At 31.8% G+C, this 22,702-nt stretch overlaps 3 protein-coding genes across 4 annotated transcripts in view; 1 reads left to right on the top strand and 2 right to left on the bottom strand.

The window, feature by feature from the left end:
* Positions 1-22,702, bottom strand: part of RpL38 (ribosomal protein L38) — a 62,347-nt gene that overhangs the window by 32,705 nt on the left and 6,940 nt on the right. Inside the window, exon 1 of one of the 2 annotated variants that reach the window (XM_076404540.1) lies at positions 19,244-19,248. The exons of the other annotated variant lie outside the window; for it this stretch is intronic. The gene's annotated coding sequence lies outside the window, so the exon portion shown is untranslated. Of the gene's footprint in view, positions 1-19,243; positions 19,249-22,702 lie in introns of those variants that run through there. 2 annotated transcript variants of the gene reach the window in all.
* LOC143193341 (protein 5NUC) overlaps positions 3,614-22,702 on the bottom strand; it is a 78,461-nt gene continuing 59,372 nt past the window's right edge. The window contains exon 4 of the mRNA XM_076399533.1: positions 3,614-5,071. Within this exon, the coding sequence (XP_076255648.1) occupies positions 3,671-5,071 (1,401 nt within the window). The 3' untranslated portion in view covers positions 3,614-3,670. The remainder of the gene's footprint in view (positions 5,072-22,702) is intronic.
* On the top strand, positions 10,885-15,276 carry LOC143193277 (uncharacterized). The gene is made up of 3 exons (XM_076399416.1): positions 10,885-11,520; positions 11,805-12,300; positions 12,403-15,276. The coding sequence occupies exons 1-3, from the start codon at positions 11,020-11,022 to the stop codon at positions 13,266-13,268; spliced, it is 1,863 nt and encodes a 620-aa protein (XP_076255531.1). The 5' UTR covers positions 10,885-11,019; the 3' UTR covers positions 13,269-15,276.

The following is a 22,702-nucleotide window of genomic DNA, read 5'->3' as shown; positions in this document are numbered from 1 at the left end:
CTTTCTGTGAGCATAGCTATACTGTGTCGAACAAGCGATTTTGGTTAGATAAGTATCTAATTATCTACTCCTTTTTGACAGTTTTTAGCATCTCGAAACCGTATGCCAGCATTTATCTGAATGAGTAGTAATTAGAAAGCACAATATCTGGTGAGTGTTGAAGCTGACGCTGCCTGCTGAAGAACTTCCCATTCGAGCTGCAACATTATCCTTCACAACTCTTGCAAACATGTTATCATGCAAAAAGGTGATTTTGTGTTTGTTACTCGCTATTGCTTATCTTTTTGGAACATGTTTTGTACAAATATTCCATTTATTCAACTGAAGTAGGTAGATATCTGCAGTAATAGTTTTATTCGATTTTAGGAGCTCGTAATAGATTACACGGTGCTAATCCTATCATATCACACAAGCAACGCTTTATACCCATGAATATTCTGCTTTGGTGTCGATATGGATGGCTCTTCCACAATATTTTATCAAATAAAATAACAAAAGTAATCAAACTAGAATATACCATTTTGAACATTTTATGATTAACTTACTTAGTTTACGTCGAGGATTGTCAAAACAGTTAGGTTAGGTTATTTAACAGTTGTCGCATTTTTACCAATAATTGTTGTTAATACTATCTGATGCCTATACGCCTACGTTTGCCAGCAATAGCTTATTTATTGATAGGTAAATGCTCTCCCATACCGCCGCCTATGGGTTGATAATGATATCTATGCTTATTTGTTCATTATTTTATTTTTATGGATGTTGCTGGTAATTAGTTATAAAGGCTTTATCCTGTATAAAAAAATCAAAAGAACCATTTGTGCAAATTACTACGCATCTGGTTTAATCAGTGACTAACTTATTTGTATTTCCTCAGAAAAGGAGATAATATTTTAATATTAATAACTGGAACGACAGAATTAGAACAGAAAATGCTATAAATCATGTATAAATGAAGTTATATTTTGATATAAGGGTGGTTGAAAATTAATCTCGTTTTTACTAATAGAAGGCTTAAAGTTGCAAATATATAGTAATCGTTATTCATTGAAGTCTGTATATAATTATATTCTGGTTATAAAAGTATGGTCATTAGTTTACTTAAACAAGTTATTAAGCTTTGAAAATTTGTATTTTAGATTTATTTTGTTCATATTTGATTAAATCAAAGAGTCTGGGAACTAGAATTATTCTTGAAAACAAATAATATAGATATAGCTCTCATATCGGAAACACATTTTTCTAAAAAAAAATCACCTTAAAATACGGGGTTTTGATGCTTACTAGCCACTACACCCCAGCGAATTAATTAATACATTTTAAAATTTAAATTTTAATAATTAAACAAAATGTAGAATATTTCGAACAAGAAGAGATTAAAAATAAAGAAATATAAGCTACGATGGTTAGTATCGAAAAAAACGGGGCTGAAATAAATATTGGCGCAACATACTGTCCACTAAGGCATAAAATGACACAACAATAATATAAAGATATATTTTCAAAACAAAGGTTTATTAGTCGTGGGGACTTTAATGTTAAACATACAGCTTGGGGTTCACGAATAATAACACCTGGAAAAGGAAATGAGTTACTCAAAGCCATTAACCTTACAAATTGTAATTATCATTCAGGACGCTTACTGGCCCATAGACAGAAATAAAGTCCCAGACCTGCTTGATTTCTACATTTCAAAAAGCATCTCATTAAATCAAATTAGTACAGAAAGCTTGTGCGGTCTAACATTTGATCACACTCCAGTATTGTTAAAACTGGGCGCGACAATCCTAAGAAAACCATAAAAGCCTAATTTTACCAACAAATATACTGACTGGGATAAATTCCGATTAATACTGCAGGAATAAAAACTCAAAAGTATAGATGACCTTGAGCAACAAACCAAAAATATAATTGAACAAATTCGAGACATGCAAAATATGCTACCCTAATAACAAGAGAGATATCAGAATATGAAGTAATTTACCCCCTCGAAATTAGAGAAATGATAAAAGAAAGATGAAAAGCCAGGAGAGTATTGCACAGAACCAGAAATGCTGCAGACAAAACTACTTTTAATAGAATTGGTATTCAGGCGAATCAAAAGATCAAAGAATATAAACAGAATTGCTTTTAAAAATATGTAAGTGAATTAAGCCCAGAAGCAGACAAAGATTGTTCGCTATGGAAAGCAACTAAACAAGGTAGATTAAATTGGAAATATGATAAAACAACTATACTGGTTAGTCGGAAGATACTCTCAACTTGATCTAAAATCAAAGAGATTGATTTATCATCATAAAGGGAATTTGGGCCTATGGGGTGCAAATATGGGGTTGCACTAAAAATTAAAATCAACTAGTCATCCAACGTCGTCAAAACAGAATTTTAGATTAATTATCAATGCCTATCGCTACGTAACCAACGAAGAACCGCACGATGACCTGGAAATCAAATGGATTTATGAAGTTATGCAAGATTTCGCCTTAAAACACGAAAGAAGGTCATACTAACGTGGAAGCATTACAACTATTGGACAATGCGCAGGAGATCAGAAGATTGAAGCGAACCAATCCATACGAACTTATATTTAGTGTAAACTATAGTTTAAGTTTATTTTAATTGGTGAAATATTGGTGTATTTATCTCGCATACGTCTTGCTTGTGAATTACTCCAAATACAAATAAAATATAGTAATACATTAATTTAAAATTAAGATTGTACTAAGCATATCTAATAAAGATTTTATCAAAAAAATCCTTATATAGAACGATATATAGATAGAAATGTCTAACAACTACATAACTCAAAGTCCCTAGAAACTAGTGACATTTCATTATTGTACTTAACACAGAAACCTTCTTTTAACTAAAGAAGAAAGACTATACTTTAACAGTTCATAATTAGTTGAGCAAAAACCATTAATACATTATCTTGTATTGCGAGAAAGCTAGATCATACACATATTTAATGATTCGGCAGAAGTTGAGATTGCTGGTTTTGAAAATTTTGATGCATCCACTGTACAATAACAGCTCAATCGAAAAGTCCCAGACCTGACCATAGATCGCGCTACTAGAATTAAATCCATATGTTTTTTAGTTAGTCCTAAGCCTCAAAAAATACATATATAAATTTGGTATCTAACAGTTGGAAGGTCGCTATAATCAGTGTATCTCCCTTGAAGGGAATTATGTTGAATAAAAAAACTAATTTTTCCAAAAAATGTGTTTTACTCCTGGACCGGGGACTTTTCAATTGACCTGTTATATTTAATCGATTACTACTTGTTCCGTTATTTGCAAGACTCTCAATAGTTTAAAGTTTCCTTCAAAATAGGCGTATTAAAACTTTTTAATACTTGAAACCGTAAATATGTTCAACTTTCGTTGAAAAATCTCAAAAATTCTATGGTGAACGAATCGTAGTTTTAACAGAAGATGGTCATCAATTAAAAGTATACAAATTTTATACGAATAAATAAATACCGTTTGGAAGAATTGAAAAAAATAAATTACTGTTTCACCAACGCATCATTTATTTAAGTAACATATGTTTCATTATATATTTTGAATGTTTATATCAGCGAGAATTATATTTAATAAAACTACGATAAAAAATAAACAATTTTATTTATTACTTTATACAATATTAGTAGGAGTTTACTACTTACTATGTACCCAATCTCCATAAAAGTTGGGATATTATTAAACCTATTATCACAGTTGTAAAACTGTCTTTACTTTTAACACCAGCACTTTTGCTCCCTTTATTGACAAATACAATTCTGTCTTGAATTTCTGGGTATAGTGGGCTGTAGTTATTAAAATACCACACTATCATATCTAGATCGCCTAGATCTTGAACTTTTTTATTCATTGCTTTTTCTTTGAACGTAGTAATTCCATCACCACCTTCCGAAAGAAAACTTGACGTTACTAAAGTGTAATTCTTTTTGACATCGAGTAAGTCATAGCTAGGAATATCACATAAGCCACATCTCACTCTAACTTCTTTTACTCGAGAATAAGGAGGTTCGGACATATCGAGCACTAATCGTAGACCGGATACTTGAGGGAATTCTCCACCTGAAGTTTCTCCTTGGGATCGTACCATTTGCTCTAAAGCATACAGTAGATCGGAGCCATTTAATGTAATTACAATAACCTGATTTCCGAAAGGAAATGATCCCAGAAGATCTCCCCGAGTTACTTCATTACTATTTTCGTCTGGAATGATGGTATTTCTAATTCCTCCACCATTATATATTCCTATAGGGGCGTTGGTCCATCTGTCTGTAGACACAGATGCTACGTAAGATACGTGGATATCGGCGGCTAGATTACCGAGGTTACATTCTTGTTGACGACACACCGAAGAGCTTCCGTCTAATGTAACTTTAGACACACCGACTTTCTCGTTATTGAGTTCATCGATTGCCGGTCGGTAAACCTCTAAAAGCTCTAACACATCAGGTTGTTGATTAACACTGCTATCCAAAAATAGAGGTTGTCCAGAGAGTTCTACTAATTTTCCAGTAGTATCAAATGTAACGTTTAGCACCCCCAGATACTTGGTGTAAGCATAAGCCTGCACCACCGGTACCTTTTTACCAGATGCTTGAGTCATAATTTTAGGATATGGCCCTTCTATGGCTTCCGCATCGGGTTGTTCTCCATTCCACAGAAATGTATTCGTATGTCCTCCTACAACAATGTCTACTTCAGCTACCTCTTTGGCTATCCGCTTATCCATTTCATAACCGGAGTGACCGAGAGCTATGATGATGTCAACACCTTCGTCTGTTAACTTTTGAGCCTCTTTCCGAATTGCTTCTACTTCATCCTGAAATTTCACATTCCCCACCAAAGAGATCTTGACTGTTTCCGGCGTCAAGTATCCCACAACACCCACTTGATAACCTTGAATTTGAAGGACAACGGATTTCTGTACTTTACTGAGTACTGTCTCGTTGGTCATGTCCAAATTAGCTGCTACAAAGGGGGCGTTTACTGCATTGACGAACTTGGCTAGGTTTTGTGGCGTCAAATCGAATTCATGGTTTCCCAAAGCCTAAAACAAACAAATTTAATAAGCACGTTATCATAAAACATATACATAATTATAATATACACATTCATCAAAAATATTAAGACTTTCAAAAGAAATTGATCACGAAGAACGTCAATAAGAATCAATGCAAATCAAATTTCCATAATTCATGGCCTTTAGAAGAAAATCGTAATTTTTTATACATCTTTCGTAGTAGTAGAAATGTGTATAAAAATTACAGATCATAGTCGTGTAACACATTAAGTTTCATAATTAGACATTTATGAATTTTAGACATTTAGGAATGCTAATAAAATGACTTTGAATATCGATAATGGTTGAAAGAAAAATGGAATTAATTAAAAGTAGCGTTGGGAACTGTCAACTGAAATCGACTATCGACTGGTTTAGTAATTGACTACTTTTTATTATCGACTGATTCAGTCGCTATTTTTGGCTCGATGGTTTTTACTACTTTTTACTAGTGACTGTTTCAGTCGACTGTTTTCAGTCGTGTACTTTTAGTTCTACTAGTTTCATTCGACTGATTTTTAACGTTCTGGCTCAGTCGTTCTAGCCGCGACCTTGACAAAAATGTACCCAATTTTTGCTTACATAGATTCATATGTAATATATATAGTTTATGGTTTTTTTGATAGTTTGCTTGTAAATAACAATATATTGTATATTAATATAGCAGCATTTTGGAACGATATTTTTCAAGATTGTTAATGTAATAGGGTAAAAATATTAAAATTGTGAATGATAAATAGTAAAATACTTTTGACTGTTTTTATGGCAATAATAGGTAATATTTGGATTACTCTCTCTATTTTTGTTAAAAAATATTTCCGTTCAATAATAAATAAAGCATTTACTTTATTTAAAAAAGCTGTAACAGTTATTGTGCTATCATTTTTAATTATGTCATAAATTAGTTTTTTTTTCTATGATTAGGTATATATTTAATTTTTATTTAGTATTTATGGTTATTGTACATCTTTAATTTTTAGGTTTTGTTTAATTGTTGTATTGTCTATATTTATTATAGTGTTTATTATAGTAGTTTATTATAGTATATTATTTGAAAATACAAATTAATATATTAAAATACGGTAAAACATTTGTGGGGTATTATTCCATTCCTTTTTACAGATTCACAGAACATTCAAATATAAAAGTAATTACTAAATTACTCAAATACTAATAACCCAAATACATAAGTAATTACTAATTCAAATATAAAATAATATGCAAACAAAATAGTAATTACTATTTTCAGTCGCTAGTTTTTTGACTATCGACTGTTTCGACTGTTTTCAGTCTGTAGTTCCCAATGCTAATTAAAAGTTTGTACTTAATTTTGATTTTAGAATTTTAATGACCTATGAAAATGAACGTAATATGTATGAATATACCTCATTTCCAAAAAGGTTCCTGGAATAAATGATATTTCACCTGGGTTATTAAAAGGGCTTCCGCGAAAAGCAATAATCTTGTTGACATGCATGATTAATGCCTGTTTGAGATTAAATCATGGTCTGGAATATTTCAAGGTAACTCAAATATTTATGTTTTAAAACACTGACTAGCCGGTAGAATAAGTTACAGGTTTTATCTTACAGGCCTATATCGCTGCTACCAACGATACCAACATTATTTGAGAAACTGCTGTTAAAACGTATTAAACCATTTATAAAAATAACATATTTCCAGTTTGTATTTCGAGTTCAAGCTCACAGAGATGGTTGTTGTTGAATTGTTGTTAGGGTTGTTGAAAAATCAATTCCACCCAATCATCAAAAGCAAACAACAAAACAATCATCTGCCTAATACTGTAGAAAAAGTACGTAAGTGATGATCAAAAAGATCTACAGAATGAATAGGGACTAGTAAAACAGCTTAATAGCTCTAAATTTGTTCATATTAATTTTGCGTTGTTGTGAATAAGAATAGCGAAATTGTGGTTGTGGTGAAATATCTAATTATAGCACTTGACGGATGCCCGATTCCTGAAGCAGAATCAGTTAATTACCTTGGCATCCATCTTGATGTTAGGTTAAATTGAAAACATTATGATAGACTAAAACCAGATCAGATCAGACTCAAAATCAATAAAATATACTGCTTAGTCAAAAGATACTTTCAACTTGACCAAAAGAGAAGAGTAAGAAATAAGTCAAAGAGATAAAGTCAATTTAGACCTATGAAGTGCAAATATGGGGTTGTGGTAAAACATTAAACCAGTTAGTAATCACATGCTGCTAAAACAAAGTTCTACGATTAATCACCAGTGCTTATCGGTACGTAACCAACGATGTTTATTATTTTACAATTCGAATTTGTTCAAGATTTTGCTTAAAAAACGAAATAAGGTATATAACTAAATAGCAATGTAAAAGCAATACAACGTGGACAACACTCAGAAAATCAGAAGATTGAAGCGAATTAAACCATATAAGCTTGTACTCTGTTAGTACAAACTGTACTCTTAGCTTCAGCTTAAGTAGTTTAATTTTATTTTAATGTGGGAAATATACACTGATGTATATAGCGGGGCAAAAGTCCCGCTACTATTTTGTTTATGACGTTTAGCTCAGTTTCGCTTTAAGCATTGTATTGTGTAGAAGTCCAAATTTTATTATGGTCAATATCTGTATTACTCAGTTGTTCTAGGGCTTGAAATCTATTTGACAGGTTTGACTCCCTCATGTTTTAGATTTCGCGAATACCTCTGAATCAGTCCCTTATTGAGTGTGCCATGTTAGCTGATTCTCCGGCATGTGTTGATTATAGTGTTACCCACCAAAAGTTATTTAATGGGAGAGAACATTGATAAAATAATATATGGGTAATAATTTATAAGAACGTGAGGATATGCGCTGTTTAGAATTTAGTCAAAGAGTTCAATGAGAAATCATATGGTTCATATATGTTCACCGTTGTTCATTGGAATTTATCGTATAGAAAAAGTGAAAAATTTTTCGTCATTGACATTTAAGTTTATTATCGACTCACTGTTCCCAAAAACAAATCTGCTTTCAGTAATTATTAATAGATTGTGGAAAAGGCAATTTAATTTTTTTTAAAATATTTTTGGGAGAAGCTTTATTCGTATAAACTTGTCAATTCTGAGAACTGAATCCTGTCAGTGTTGACTTTCTACTTTTGGTGGAAGACAACACCTTTTTTATTGATCAATTCTAGCCTATTTTTAAATTGTTTGTGTCGATCACATTAGTTGTTAATAATGTAGTTCAATTAATGGTTTGCTCTCGTTCCAATCGAACCTTTAATTACTTTCCTTGATGTCAATGCAGTTCCTGAAACTATTTGTAAAGCTTGTCCGGGTTTAGACCTCGATCTTTTTACACATTATTGTCGAACATCCGTCTGTCATAGCTCTAAATCATTTTTTTTTCAAAAATATATAGGAATTAACGTGAAAAGATTTATAGAATTTTGAAAGAAGCTATATATTGATGAAACTTTTAAATAGTATATATTGGTATATAAATTGACATATGTTTAAAAACATGTGTTAGTTGAATTGGGTTTTTTTCAGTTGATGCTATGTAAGAGGAGTCGCTATAAGAGATATAAAATGTATTCAGGCTTTCTTTAATATAATCATAGTTAATTATATATATGTTTATACCAAGAATTTTAATGCAGTTTGGTAAGTACATTGCCAAAATCCCCATTACCCAAAAATCGGTGTGCTGTTAGAATTATACATTTCTAAGTAAGCGGTTCTTCGGATACGTTAGTATATACTAAGAACATTGTTTATAACTAAACATCACCTTATTTAATCATTGATACTATCTATTTTAATGCACGTATTTGTATGTAGAATATATTAAATTGGCTTTTGAGCAAAATTAAATCAATCAAATTCAAATCAATCAATATATAAGAGCTAATTTTTGTTTAATGCATTAATAAATAAAATTAATTTTAAACTACAAATTAATATAGCCTTTGTGAAAACATGATGAACATGAAAATCCTGTTAACTGGCAACTTAATTGTTTAAATTAAAATATATCTAGCGATTATTTGAGACGGTTATTTAAATTTGTTTTATTTATCTATGGTTTTGTTACAATGAAGTAATAATGGTGCAATAAAAAATATAATATTTATAGTTTTATTTTAAAAGTTCTATATTCCTAATATTTATATAACTACATATTTAGTAATATTATACGTTAAATTTATCTATTACTTTTCGCTGCGAAATATTATTTATCTCAATTAGTACTGATGGAAGATGTAATTCGAATATAATTGATTAGTTTTCCACCTCTGCAATGTGAGCTGCTCCCTTATATAATACCTTTAGACTTTTAATCATTATATCATTTAGTTCAAAAATTGTAATTGTGTTATTATGTTCAAAAATATGCCAAAAATAAAATAAACTAACAATGTGACCAACACTTGACATATGGTATATGAAAAGGTTTTCTTGGCATGTTCAAAATTAATTTTTTAGTTTTATTACTTGGTTTGGTATTTGGTATAGATGCCTTACGATAAGAACTGTATGTACACTGCTTATATACTAAAAACAAAAAGCAATAACAATGAAAACAACCCAGTTACATCATTGGGGATGCTCAATTTTTCAAACAGTATCCGCGAAATACCTCGGTCAAGATTTCACCTTAAAACATGAAAGAAGGTTACTAAATCACAGCAACGTAGAAGCAATACAGCTACTGAACACCGCACCGGAAACCAGAAATTGAAGCGAACCAAATCAGACTAACCTGTACAGTGTAAAACTGCTGCTCTTAAATTTACCTTATGTAGTCAAATTTATTTTTAATATGGGAAATACAGACTCATATTTATACCGCACTCGTATTGATGCAGATGAAAGAAAATAATAGTAATAAATTAATTTGTAAATTTATAGTGTACTAAGTATATCTAAAGTAACAGATAGCAAAAACGAATTTGTTAAAACATCATTATAAATGTGTTATGTTGAAAAAAAAAAAACATAACCTAACTTAACAATATATATGAAATGTCGGCTTGGTGGCGCAGTGATAAAGGCGATGGGACGGTCCTCCTACTGTTGCGATAGCCGTGGGTTTGAATGCTGCTGGGGCATGGTCGTAAATTTATGTTTGTAATTGTTTAATATTTGTGAATGTTCTAGGCAAGAGTGTAAAATCCGACAAGGAAAATGATCTCTGTCACGCCAGTAACCAGAATGGGTAAGACCGGATGTCTTCTGGGATGATTTCTAAAGTTGGTCACTCGCCAGTCGGTAGGCCTAATGCTGAAGACCGTGGTTCGGAGCCCACATTAAACTTTAGGCCCAATCCAGATAAACCCATAGTTGGTAAAAAGAGACTTCAAAATATATACAAAAAAAATATATATCTTATATATAAAAATGAATCGCAAAATATGTTCCTAAGCGCATAACTCAACAACGCCTGGACCAATTTGGCCAAATCTTTTTTTAAAATGTTCGTTGAAGTTCAGGGATGGTTTTTACGGCGAGAAAAATTAGAATTATTGCTGGAAAAACCCTAAAAATAGCCCTTTTTGTTTGAATTTGTTTCGTGTATCAGTTGACAATTCATCTGTCATCTGTCAAAAGTCATCTGTAACAGACAACTTTTTTTTTTTAAATTTGATATGACTTGAACTCAAATCCTTTTAATCCGTACGAATTGTTTTATTTATTTAAAATTTTTTATTTGTTTAAAATTTAATTCAAATTTTAAATAAATAAAACAATTCGTACGGCTTAAAAGGATTTGAGTTCAAGTCATATCAAATTTAAAAAAAAAAGTTGTCTGTTACAGATGACTTTTGACAGATGACAGATGAATTGTCAAGTGATACACGAAACAAATTCGTATATCGTGTTTTGTGCAGAGTGTTTAGTTAGTTAGTGTTTGTTTAGTTCGTGATTAGTGAAAAAATAATTTATATTTGATATGCCTCCTATAAGACGAAGCAATTTAGGTAGAAGAACCAGAAATGCTATAAACCAAGCTAATTACCGATCTAATCGTACTGCACAAGAACGTGACGACGGAAATGAACGTGAAAGAATTCGGATATCACAAACGCGTGAAGCGCGAGCGCGACATTCAACTAATAATCGCGCAAGTTTGAATCCAGCTGCTTTCAGTTACGATGTGTCAATTGACTACAGTAACTACCAATGTGTTGTTATTGGTTCTATGAACTTGGTTTGCTCACACTGTAAGGCATTAAAATACAAAAACGAAGCCAATGGATTGTGTTGCGCAAATGGTAAAGTGAAATTGATACAATTGGATCCACCACCAGAACCATTGTACTCATTGGTTTCAGGAATAGGAACAGATTCTATACACTTTTTGACACATATTCAACAATATAACAATTGCTTTCAAATGACTTCATTTGGGGCAACAAATGCAGTTCGGGAAAATTTTATGCCAACTTTCAAGGTATGTATTATAGCAGTTACTCATAATTATTTTAGCGAACAAAATTTTCTGTCACCAAAGTTAAGATGTGTTACTAATCTTCAATTTCTTAATCATTACGAAATATATCACTTAGTCATCATATTATATGGTGATTCAGTTTCAGTGACACTTTTATTATATTTTATATTTGATAGATATTAGTTAAAACTAAATATATACTTTTTAAGATCAAATATTATTTAAGTTTGATCATTGACAATCCATTAATTTATACCACACCATAATATTTTTTTTATTTACAGATACAAGGGCAAATATATCACAGAGCAGGTTCACTGTTACCAGTGTCAGATAGCGACAACAAATTCCTGCAAATTTATTTTATGGGCAATTCACCACAAGAAATTGATCTGCGTTGTGCACATAACAATTTAGTAAAAAGGTCTATTGTAGAACAATTACAAACTTTATTTCATCAACACAATCAATTGATTATATTGTTTAAAACTGCCCTGGATCTGATGCCATCCGATAATCACAAAATTGTAATCAGAGCTGATAAAACACCTGCAGGTCAACATACAAGACGTTTTAATGCACCAACTATTGATGAAGTTGCTATCGTTGTAGTTGGAGAAAACTTGGAATCCCGTGATATTGTTTTACATCGTCGGAATTTTCAATTACAACCTATAAAGGAAACACACCGCTCATATGATGCACTGCAATATCCCATTATATTTTGGCAAGGTGAAGATGGCTACGATTTATCAATAAAAATGATAAATCCCATTACAGGTAACTAAAATATTAGTTTAGCTATGGCGATAATATCTCAGTCACTATATTATGTATTTTAATTTTATATTTGAATGTTATTAAAACAAAATCTGTTTACAGGTTCTGAAACCAACAAAAAAGTCAGTTCAATGAACTATTATTCATACCGCCTAATGATTCGGGAAAATGCAGATAATCACATATTGAAATGTCGGCGATTATATCACAAATATGTTGATGACATGTATGTTAAAATTGAAACGGAGAGATTAACATTCATCAGGTTGAATCAAACCAAACTCCGATCTGAAGAGTATATTCACCTTCGAGATGCGATTAATACTGATGGAAATGCACAGAATGTCGGTCGGATGACTATTCTTCCAGCAACATACATCGGAAGCCCTCGGCATATGCACGAATATGCTCAAGATGCCATGTCGTATGTTCGTCATTATGGTACAGCAGATTTGTTCATCACATTTACATGCAATCCGCAATGGATAGAAATTAAGCAGGAGTTATTACCTGGGAAATCATCCATTGATCGTCATGATATTACAGCCAGAGTCTTTAGACAAAAGTTGAAATATTTAATGAATTTCATCGTAAAACATAATGTGTTTGGTGAGACACGCTGCTGGATGTATTCTGTGGAGTGGCAGAAACGAGGATTGCCACATGCACACATTTTGATTTGGTTGGTTGAAAAGATAAGGCCAAATGAAGTTGATGCAGTGATATCAGCTGAAATCCCTAATGTACAAGTAGATCCTGGATTGCATGAGGTAGTTATCAAAAACATGATACATGGTCCCTGTGGAACTCTTAATCAAAATTCACCGTGTATGATGGATGGTAAATGTTCAAAACGATATCCACGGACATTAATATCGGAAACAATTACTGGTAATGACGGTTATCCATTGTATCGTCGCAGATCGACAGCAGACAATGGAAAATCAACAATTGTCAAATTAAATTAACAAGATATTGAAATAGATAATCGTTGGATTGTTCCATATTCACCCATTTTATCAAAGACATTCAAAGCACACATCAACGTTGAATCTTGCCATTCAGTGAAATCGATTAAATACATTTGCAAATATGTAACCAAAGGGAGTGATATGGCTGTGATTGGAATTGGTGCAGAGAATTCTAATGATGAAGTTACCCAATACCAAATGGGCCGCTATGTCAGTAGTAATGAAGCAGTTTGGCGAATATTTTCTTTTCCTATTCATGAGAGACACCCTTCTGTTGTTCACTTAGCTGTGCATTTAGAAAATGGACAAAGAGTGTATTTTACAGCACAGAACGCAGTACAAAGAGCTGCTCAGCCACCATCTACTACATTAACCAGTTTTTTTGAGACATGCCAAAACGATGATTTCGCACAAACATTGCTATATTCTGAAATGCCAAAATATTATACCTGGAATCAATCCTCAAGGAGATTTATACGACGGAAACAAGGAAAACCAGTTCCAGAATATACAGATGTATATTCCACCGATGCGATTGGCCGGATTTATTCAGTACATCCAAGCAATGATGAATGTTTTTATTTACGACTGCTATTAGTCAATGTACGTGGCCCAACATCATTCCAACAGTTACGAACTGTTGATGGTGAATTGTGTGGATCCTACAGAGAAGCCTGTCAACGTTTGCAATTGCTTGAAAATGACGCTCATTGGGATCAAACTCTCAATGATGCTGTAATATCATCACACACTCATCAAATACGAACATTGTTTTCTATAATCATATCTACATGCTTCCCATCAAACCCAATTGATTTGTGGATGAAGTACAAAGATTATATGTGTGATGATATTTTGTATCAAATACGGAATAGAATGGGAAATCCAAATATACAAATCAGTGAAGAAATTTACAATGAAGCATTGATTTCAATTGAGGACATGTGCTTGATAATGTCAAACAAACTATTAATTCAATTAGGCCTGACCGCGCCCAATCGTCCAATGCATGACGCTTTTAATCAAGAGTTGCATCGAGAAAGACTGTATGATCTCAACGCTTTGAAAGAATAAATTCAAACAAATCTTCCACTGTTAAATGAACAACAGAAGTATGTATTTGAAACTCTTATGAAAGTAACAAATGATGAAACTGGAGGGATTTATTTCTTAGATGCACCTGGTGGTACAGGAAAAACTTTTTTTATTTCATTAATATTAGCAACAATTCGCTCACAAAATAAAATTGCACTTGCACTCGCTTCGTCGGGAATCGCAGCAACTTTGCTTGAAGGTGGTCGAACAGCCCATTCAGCACTAAAATTGCCATTAAATATGCAAAGCAATGAAACTCCAACCTGCAACGTTTCGAAGAACTCTGCAATGGCAAAGGTTTTGCAGCAATGTAAATTGATTGTTTGGGATGAATGCACGATGGCACATAAAAAATCTTTGGAGGCTTTAGACAGAACCTTAAAAGATCTACGTAGCAATAATAACCGATTTGGTGGTGCAATGATTTTATTAGCAGGAGATTTTCGTCAAACATTGCCAGTGATTCCACGATCAACGCCAGCTGATGAACTCAATGCATGTCTAAAGTCCTCCAATTTGTGGAAACATGTTAAAGTACTTCATTTAAGCAAGAATATGCGTGTCGAGTTGCAAAATGACCAATCTGGAAACATATTTTCTAAACAACTCATTGACATTGGTAATGGCAAATTTCCTATAGACATGTTGACGGCTTGCTTTTGCTATGACTATAAACAAGTCCCAGGGGCAATCATTAAGTGTTTGTGGTATTAATCTAGAAAACCCATGTTTCTCACATGGTCAATTGTATGTTGCCTGTTCCCGTGTTGGAAAACCATCAGATTTGTTTATCTATGCGCCAGGTAATCAAACAAAAAACATCGTATACCACAAAGCAATATAATGATAATAATAATAATAATAATTATGATTCACATGATTAACAATAAAGCGATTACTTACTTTTCAATCCTTATATATGTTTTATTTAATTATTTTTTATTCACAACGCCCTATCACCAGGGTGATGGTTCTGTTCAGGAGAATTTTTTAAAATACGTAGGCACAAAAACTGCCACATTACAAATCTTTTTGACAGGACGAAGTCTGTCGGGTCAGCTAGTTAAATATGAAAATAATGGATGAAAATAGATAAATTCATGGTTTACGTACATTTTAAATAAAGAAATATTTTTTTATATGTATATTGTTATTTACTTTTATGTTTTTTAAAATCAGATCAGCATGGTAGTAATTTTGAATTTGTAGAAATTTAGCTAATACCTACAGATAATATTAGGATAAAGTTAATTAGTTAAGGTAATAATAGTAATAATAATGTTTAGAAAGGAATACAAAAATTACGTAAATTCTAGTTGTTTTAATTTGTAAAAATGTGCTGCCATTTTTTCTTTAATTTATGTTTAAATTTATTTTAAAAATAATATAATGTTTGAAGTTACTGAAGAAAATAGTCTAGAGTTAATATTGAAGATCTACATAAGAATGGTGGTATTGCACAACCAGATGATGCTTCGGTCAGAAAGGGAGGTTATCGGAATAGGCAATGCCCGAAAATATACTTCCACAAAGACGTTAAATGATTAAAATAATCGGTATTATAAATTATATTATAAGGTAATCTAGTTTTAAAAGCTCATAAAACAATATGCCGTGATTGCGATTTTATGATTTTACCAGATATATTTTTACGATATAAAACATTTATTTCGGTTTAGTGTCCGGAAAGTCGAAATAAAGCCAAGTTTTTGTTCAACTGTATTTTTTCCCTTCAAAAAGCAATATTTTATCAACACGCGAAATTCCTTTTTATCCATTTTTTCACAATAACAAAAGTTATTTAAATGACGTTAAATATATGACTTGTCTCGATACAAGAGCCAGTATAGAAAGGAGGAAGAAAAGTTAATAGAGGGCGCTGTGACTTGTATCGAGTGGGTATAAATTAGCAGGGATCAAAATAAAATTTCTCTTTTGTTCCAAGGCCATAAGTGGTTTATATATATTAATGGTTTATATATATTAATTCCGTCCCGTCCCGAATCATAAGTGATTCGTAAAAGGTTATGGGCCCAGAATTCTCGGTGTAAATGAGAAGTAGTAGGGCGACGACAGAGAGTGCAGGGGAATGTAGATTAGGTGTAGAAGTTTTTAGTTCGGTATAGTATATAAATAATTATATATACACAAAGGAAGATGGAAGTAACAAGATGGCTGTATGCAACAGACGGAAATTAATTTCGGAGCACTAGAGCACTCAAAGATCAATGACCATCAGAAGGAACGCCAGAAAACTAGAAAAATGTGATCTTGAGTTATCAGTAAGAAGGAAGAAAACATTGTAATCAATGTAGTAAATAGTAATGGAGTAATTAAGAGTTTAGAAAATCAATCACGTGTATAATATTCAAGGATCAATTAAGCACTAGTAAACTAGTAACATGGGATCCAACATAATTATCAGTAGTATAGAAGGAAACATTCTAATCAATGTAGTAATTAGTAATGAAGTAATCAACAGTTTAGAAAATCAACTACGTGCATAATTTACAACGATCAGGGAAACACTAGTAAACGAGTAACATTGTGTCCAACATAATTATCGGTAGGATAAAGAAACATTGTAATCAATGAAGCAATTAGTAATGGAGACGAGTTTAGAAAATCAACCATGCGTTAGTTGCAAGGACCAAAAAAGTATTAAAAACTAGAAATAAGGGGTCCAACAGAATTACAGATAGAATGAAAAGCTATTGAACCCAATGAAGAAGAATTTTTAATTTGTAAGGATGGAGAACAAAGTTACTTAGCAGAGTTTAGTTACCAAATATTAGAATTTTGATATAAATATCAATACAATTGGGACTTAAGAAGAAGGATAAACCTTGTTCTACGAGTGTAGAAGCTAAAGCTACCAGGGGAGCCCTTTCTACTTCAAGGAAACAAGAACAAGTGCAATCGAAGAGTTAATTTATTCAGATATTTATAGGCTAATAAATCCAATATCTGAAGATGGAGGAAGATCTTTATAATAGGAAGGATAGAAAATACTAGATGATTTGTCCCATTTTACCAGAGCAAAAATCCTTAAGACAGAAAATGAAGCTGAAGAGAATTTCACATAATACATTAATGAATTAGAAAGACAGCATGGAGTAAAGCTATTTTGTAGGAATTCATTTAGAATATAGCAATAGCCCATTCACCACAAAGTAATGGAAAAGCGGAAAGATTAAATATGACATTATTAATTAATTAAATTTAGTTCTGTATACGAACTAAACAAGATACCAACAATTAAATCGAGCATTGTATGGATTGAGAAATTCAGCTAAAGGTTGGAATACAAAATGAAATGAAGACTGTATAGTGGATTTAATTGACAGTCTTTATGAAGTTAAACAGTTTATTGGAATGGAAAAAGCGGATATTATTACACAAATTGAAATTAATATTAACACCAGCAAAAGTGGAAAATAATTTAGTTATAATTTAAAGGGTAATATATAAAAGATTAAAAGGCCTATAAGTTTCGTTAGTTACAAGATCGCATCTAAGCAGATCAATTTGGTACTCCAATGGAAGTCAACTTCAATATGGATAATAGTGAAGAAATAATTAAAGATATACCGTTTAGAAAATATATAGAGAGACCAATATAAGGTGAGCATATAAAATTCCAAAGAAGAATCTGTGAGTAAACCGATGCAGATAATTTTGCAAGAGAAAGGAAATTAGACGACAATGAGATATATGTCACTATTGTCTGCTTATTTCAACAGAAAAGACACCAATAGCTGAAGCTTTATCCGAAGACGAAGAGGAAAGCCCTAAGCAAAAATATTTAAGATATGATAAAGGCGAACAGCACTTAGACAGTTCTGGGTTATATTAAAAAGATTCTGATTTCGAGTTGGAAATGGAGTGATAATGAATCTGATAGTAATGGAAATAACAAACGTATTAGAATTTGATTCTGATGAATCTGGTCTAGATGAAAATAAGAATAAAACAAAGGGAACCGTGAAGAATGTTAAAAGAAAAGAAAAAACAAAAGTGAACACCCATTAATAATTGATTTGGAATATAGAGATAAAGAACAGAAGAAAGCTCATAAAGCAGAATAATGTTAGTGAATGATTTGAGTTGAAAGTAATAAGTGAAGGTGATAAAGTTAGAAAACTGGAGAAAACAAAATTGAGTACAATATTAGAAGCAGAAAATGGAGATAGTGGTGACCAATTAGTTATGATACCTCAGTGATACCAGAAGACCATGGGCTAATGTAAGGCAGAAGTGGACTTGAAGGAACAAGTTAAGAAGACTGCAGTGGTGACCATTTGGTTATGATACCTCAGTGATACCAGAAGGCCATGGACTAATGTAAGGCGGAAGTGGACTTGAAGGAGCAAGTTATGCAGACTGGTATGGTAATCAACTAGGAAGTTTTAATGGATTCATACCATTTGATAAAAACAACCCAGAGGCATGGAAGAAATTCATTCGAAGAGAAATACATGTGTATGTTTGGCAGCCCAAGAACAAACTATATAATCGATATTAAATTGGACAGTGTTTTGGCGACTATTTCTATGATTGTTCAAAGTTTTTTTTCTTCAAAGAGAGAATTGTTTTTAAGTAGAAAACTGACTGTTACCTTTATTTATCACATAATTGTGTAGATTCATGTGATTAAATTATTAATTAGAGGTAAAATTCTCCCAATAGAGAAATAGAATAGTTCTAAGTTCGAACAAATTTGTATGTACAATGTAATAGTTTTGTTCTGGCAATTTAAATGTACTTTTGTAATCTTTGTTTACAATTGTAAACTAATGATCCGACAGCTGTAAAATTTATACACGCATCTTTTGAGGGTTAGGGCTAACCGGGGACCTTTCCAAGACTTTTCCGGGTCCTATACTCTTGTAGTAAAGACTCTTGTAGTAAAGAGGAGTGTCTTATTCTCTTCCTATTTCCGGGACATTTTAACATTATCCTCAACCTTTGTTCGTGTCGATTACGTTAAAATTGAATGAATACTATGAATCGAATAAGTAAATATTCAATCTCCAACAATAATGAGTAGCAAGTGTCAAAAGCAAGTAGAGGGAAATATATTCATTCTTTCTATTATTGATGCTTTTAGCCTGACTGTTCAAAATAGCTAACTACAATAAATAGTTTATATTCACATTCAACACCAATATTTATTCATTTCCTTTTTTTTATTTGTATTGAAATTATTAAGGCATTTTATACATGGTGTCTTCATCAAAAATTCGAGTCTAATATATCATTCCATAACTCCCCTATTCATTTGATTTTAGCATCTGATTTTTTAATATTCAAGGAATTCAATTCTGAGGGAACGAAGCTTTAAATACAATTTTAGGAATCATATTCAGTAAGTGTTTCAAAAGTTGGAAAAAAGTTTTTTATGGGTTTTTTTAAACACCTTTTTTACATTTAATTAAAAAAATTACACGAAGAAAAATGTACAATAAGTTGTTGCCAATCACTTTGCATAATTTTACAAAACGAAAATGCATTAAAATTCTCGGTAAATCTATAAAGATCAAAGCTATTCCGTTGATTTGTTTACGAGACGTTCTGCTTACATGAACATATTTATTAGAATCAAGTACGTTTTGCTGATGAAATCAATTTTTTTGAACTGACGCGGCCTGGTTCTATAGCACTATTGTTAAATTGCGCCTGATTGTAAGTTGCATGCAATTTATTTTACTGTATCATCGACTTATTGTACTTAAATGATTTAATAGCACAGCTGCTTCTGTATGAACTATTATGTTATGATGTTTGCATTTGTTTATCATAGGTACGTGATTAGTGATTAATTAAGTATCACTATCACATTATTTCATCAATTTTATGTTTAAACCAATTTGGATAGTATCATAATTATTTCATTTCTAACCGTGTTATGTTATGTTTATAATTTAATATTTATATAGTATAAATTTAAACATATTTAACTATGATACTATTGTGACGAATTTTATTGCAGACATAAAAAACAGGGAATAATAAAATTTCAATATTGCTACACATTATTACTTCATTATTATTATAGAAAAGTATGTCAAGGTCAATTTATAACTATTCCTGTGTAGTTAATCGCTTTGATTTGACGGCGATTTGTTTTTTTGACATTTGATGTTGGTAAATTATAATTTAAGCATTACATAGAAATTACGAGTAATTATTAAATAATCTTGCATATTACGTTTTAGTATTATAGATATTTTCTTTTACGTCTAAACTACTAATTGTTTGATATTTTTTGTTTAATCTTTGTTATACTTTAAAGTCTCCTTTTTATCGGCTAGGTTTATCTTAGTATATAATAATTTAAATCATAATTTAAGCATTACGTAGAAATTACGAGTAATTATTAAATAATCTTGCATATTACGTTTTAGTATTATATATATTTTCTTTTACGTCTAAACTACTGATTGTATGATATTTTTTGATCAATCTTTGTTATACTTTAAAGTCTCCTTTTTACCAGCTAGGGTTTATCTTAGTGCTTAATGTGGGTTCTAGCCATTGCACACGGCTTTACGCCATCTTGGAAAGTCCAAAAAACGCGTTTTTTGCCTAAAATTGGCTTTATTCATCAACAGAATATCTATCAAGAGCCACACAATCATTCCAGTGCCGCTCTAACATTTCTATGCCAGATTTGTAGAACGATTTATCTTTTCCTTCAAAATAGGCCTGGCACCAGTTGCTGTCTATTCGGATGACGATCTTTTGATTCCGGAGTTCAAATATCGACGCAAAAATTCCAACCACCTATTTCGCCAAATTTAAACATGATCAAACACTGCTCAGAATCATCAACACGTTCTTGTTTTTGGTCAACAGTGAGCAAATGCGGCACTCACTTTAAACCACCCTGCTGATTATATGCAGATCAAGATTTAATTTCGATGAATATTTCGCTTCGGTGTCGATGGATGAGTTACCATTACCTGAACTACCCCATGGTTTTTGTACTACAAATTATAGTAGTAGGTCTGCTTATCATCGCCAGTTACAATGCGTTGCAGAAAATTCTTCTTTTTTGAAAGGTGTAAATTGCATTTTCATTCAATTCATGTGGTAGCCACTTCCTCTGCTGTCTAAAAGTTCTTCTAGAGTTTGGTCTGTATTATTGTTCATTAAATATTAAAAATGTCTAGTTCTCGAATTGCTTTGGTCCTCCAGGTCTGTCTTTGTCAACGACATTAAAATTACCACCTTTAAATTGGGAAACATCATCGTCATTTTGTTGAAATTTAAAGAGGGTAGGTAATGCGATATGATGGAGCAGCATCACCTTACATTTCTAAAAGTGTTCCATGGCATCGACAGCAGATTTTTTCAAATCAAACAAGAAAGACAACAAAGAAATCAGACAAAGAAAATCAACAAAGAAATGTCGAAAATGAGGCCTTTCGCGTATACTGAATAACTGAATAATGCTGTTACTTTATGTGATATGTATAGAAAAAATAGAAATTTCACGGTATAGGCGACCTTGGGGAAATGTTTTGTTTAGTTCAATCAACGGTAGCGCTGCGATCGCAAATTGCGATTGGCTAGTTTAAATTCCTGGTGCCGTCACTAACATGGAACGTGATTGGTCGATCAAATTGTGTGAAGTCAGCATTTTCTATGGGCGTCCATTTTTAAGTTTGTTGTTTGAAGGTTTTGGTTTTTGTTTGGATCAAGAAATCTTCGTTTCACGTTGTGCATATTTTCTGTTTTACATTAATTAATATGGAGTAATAATATAAAAATTGATGACAATGCGTCAGTGTAGTAAAAGATGTAGTGTACCAGGGTAAAAATCTACTACGGAAATTAGACATCGTTTCCCAAAGAATGATCTCGCTCCTTTCCAAAAATGGGTTGATCAAGTAAATAGTAGTAAGTTACCTGGATAAACCAAAATGCAAATATATCAACGTCATGGTGTCTGTCACGGACATTTTAGTGAAAAATTTAGAATTAACTTTCCTTCATGAACAGGTATTAGGATAAATGAATATCCAACATGTTTTTATTAGGTACATATAAAATTATCTATCTACTACATGTCTGTTTATATATTGTTTGTTTACAGAAAATTAAAACCTACTTATGAAGATGTTAATGGTAATAAAATTCAATTAATCTGCCAAGTTGTTCGTATGCTATCAGTGTGATGTCTCTACATAAAGAAGTCTTACAAGAAGGTAATAATTAAGATAACTGGATAATTAGTAGTTATAAATACTACTTTTAATTGTAAAAGATCCCTAAAATATTTGTAATACTTTAACTTTTTAGAACAATCATTGTTCAATAGTTTTATAGTA

Source organism: Rhynchophorus ferrugineus, unplaced genomic scaffold (genome assembly GCF_030347505.1).
Source record: "Rhynchophorus ferrugineus isolate W39M unplaced genomic scaffold, kcgeb_rfMv2 rfM1, whole genome shotgun sequence".
NCBI lineage: Eukaryota > Metazoa > Arthropoda > Insecta > Coleoptera > Curculionidae > Rhynchophorus > Rhynchophorus ferrugineus.
The sequence above is the reverse complement of the archived record's forward strand: the minus strand, read 5'-3'. Positions and strand labels throughout refer to the sequence as shown.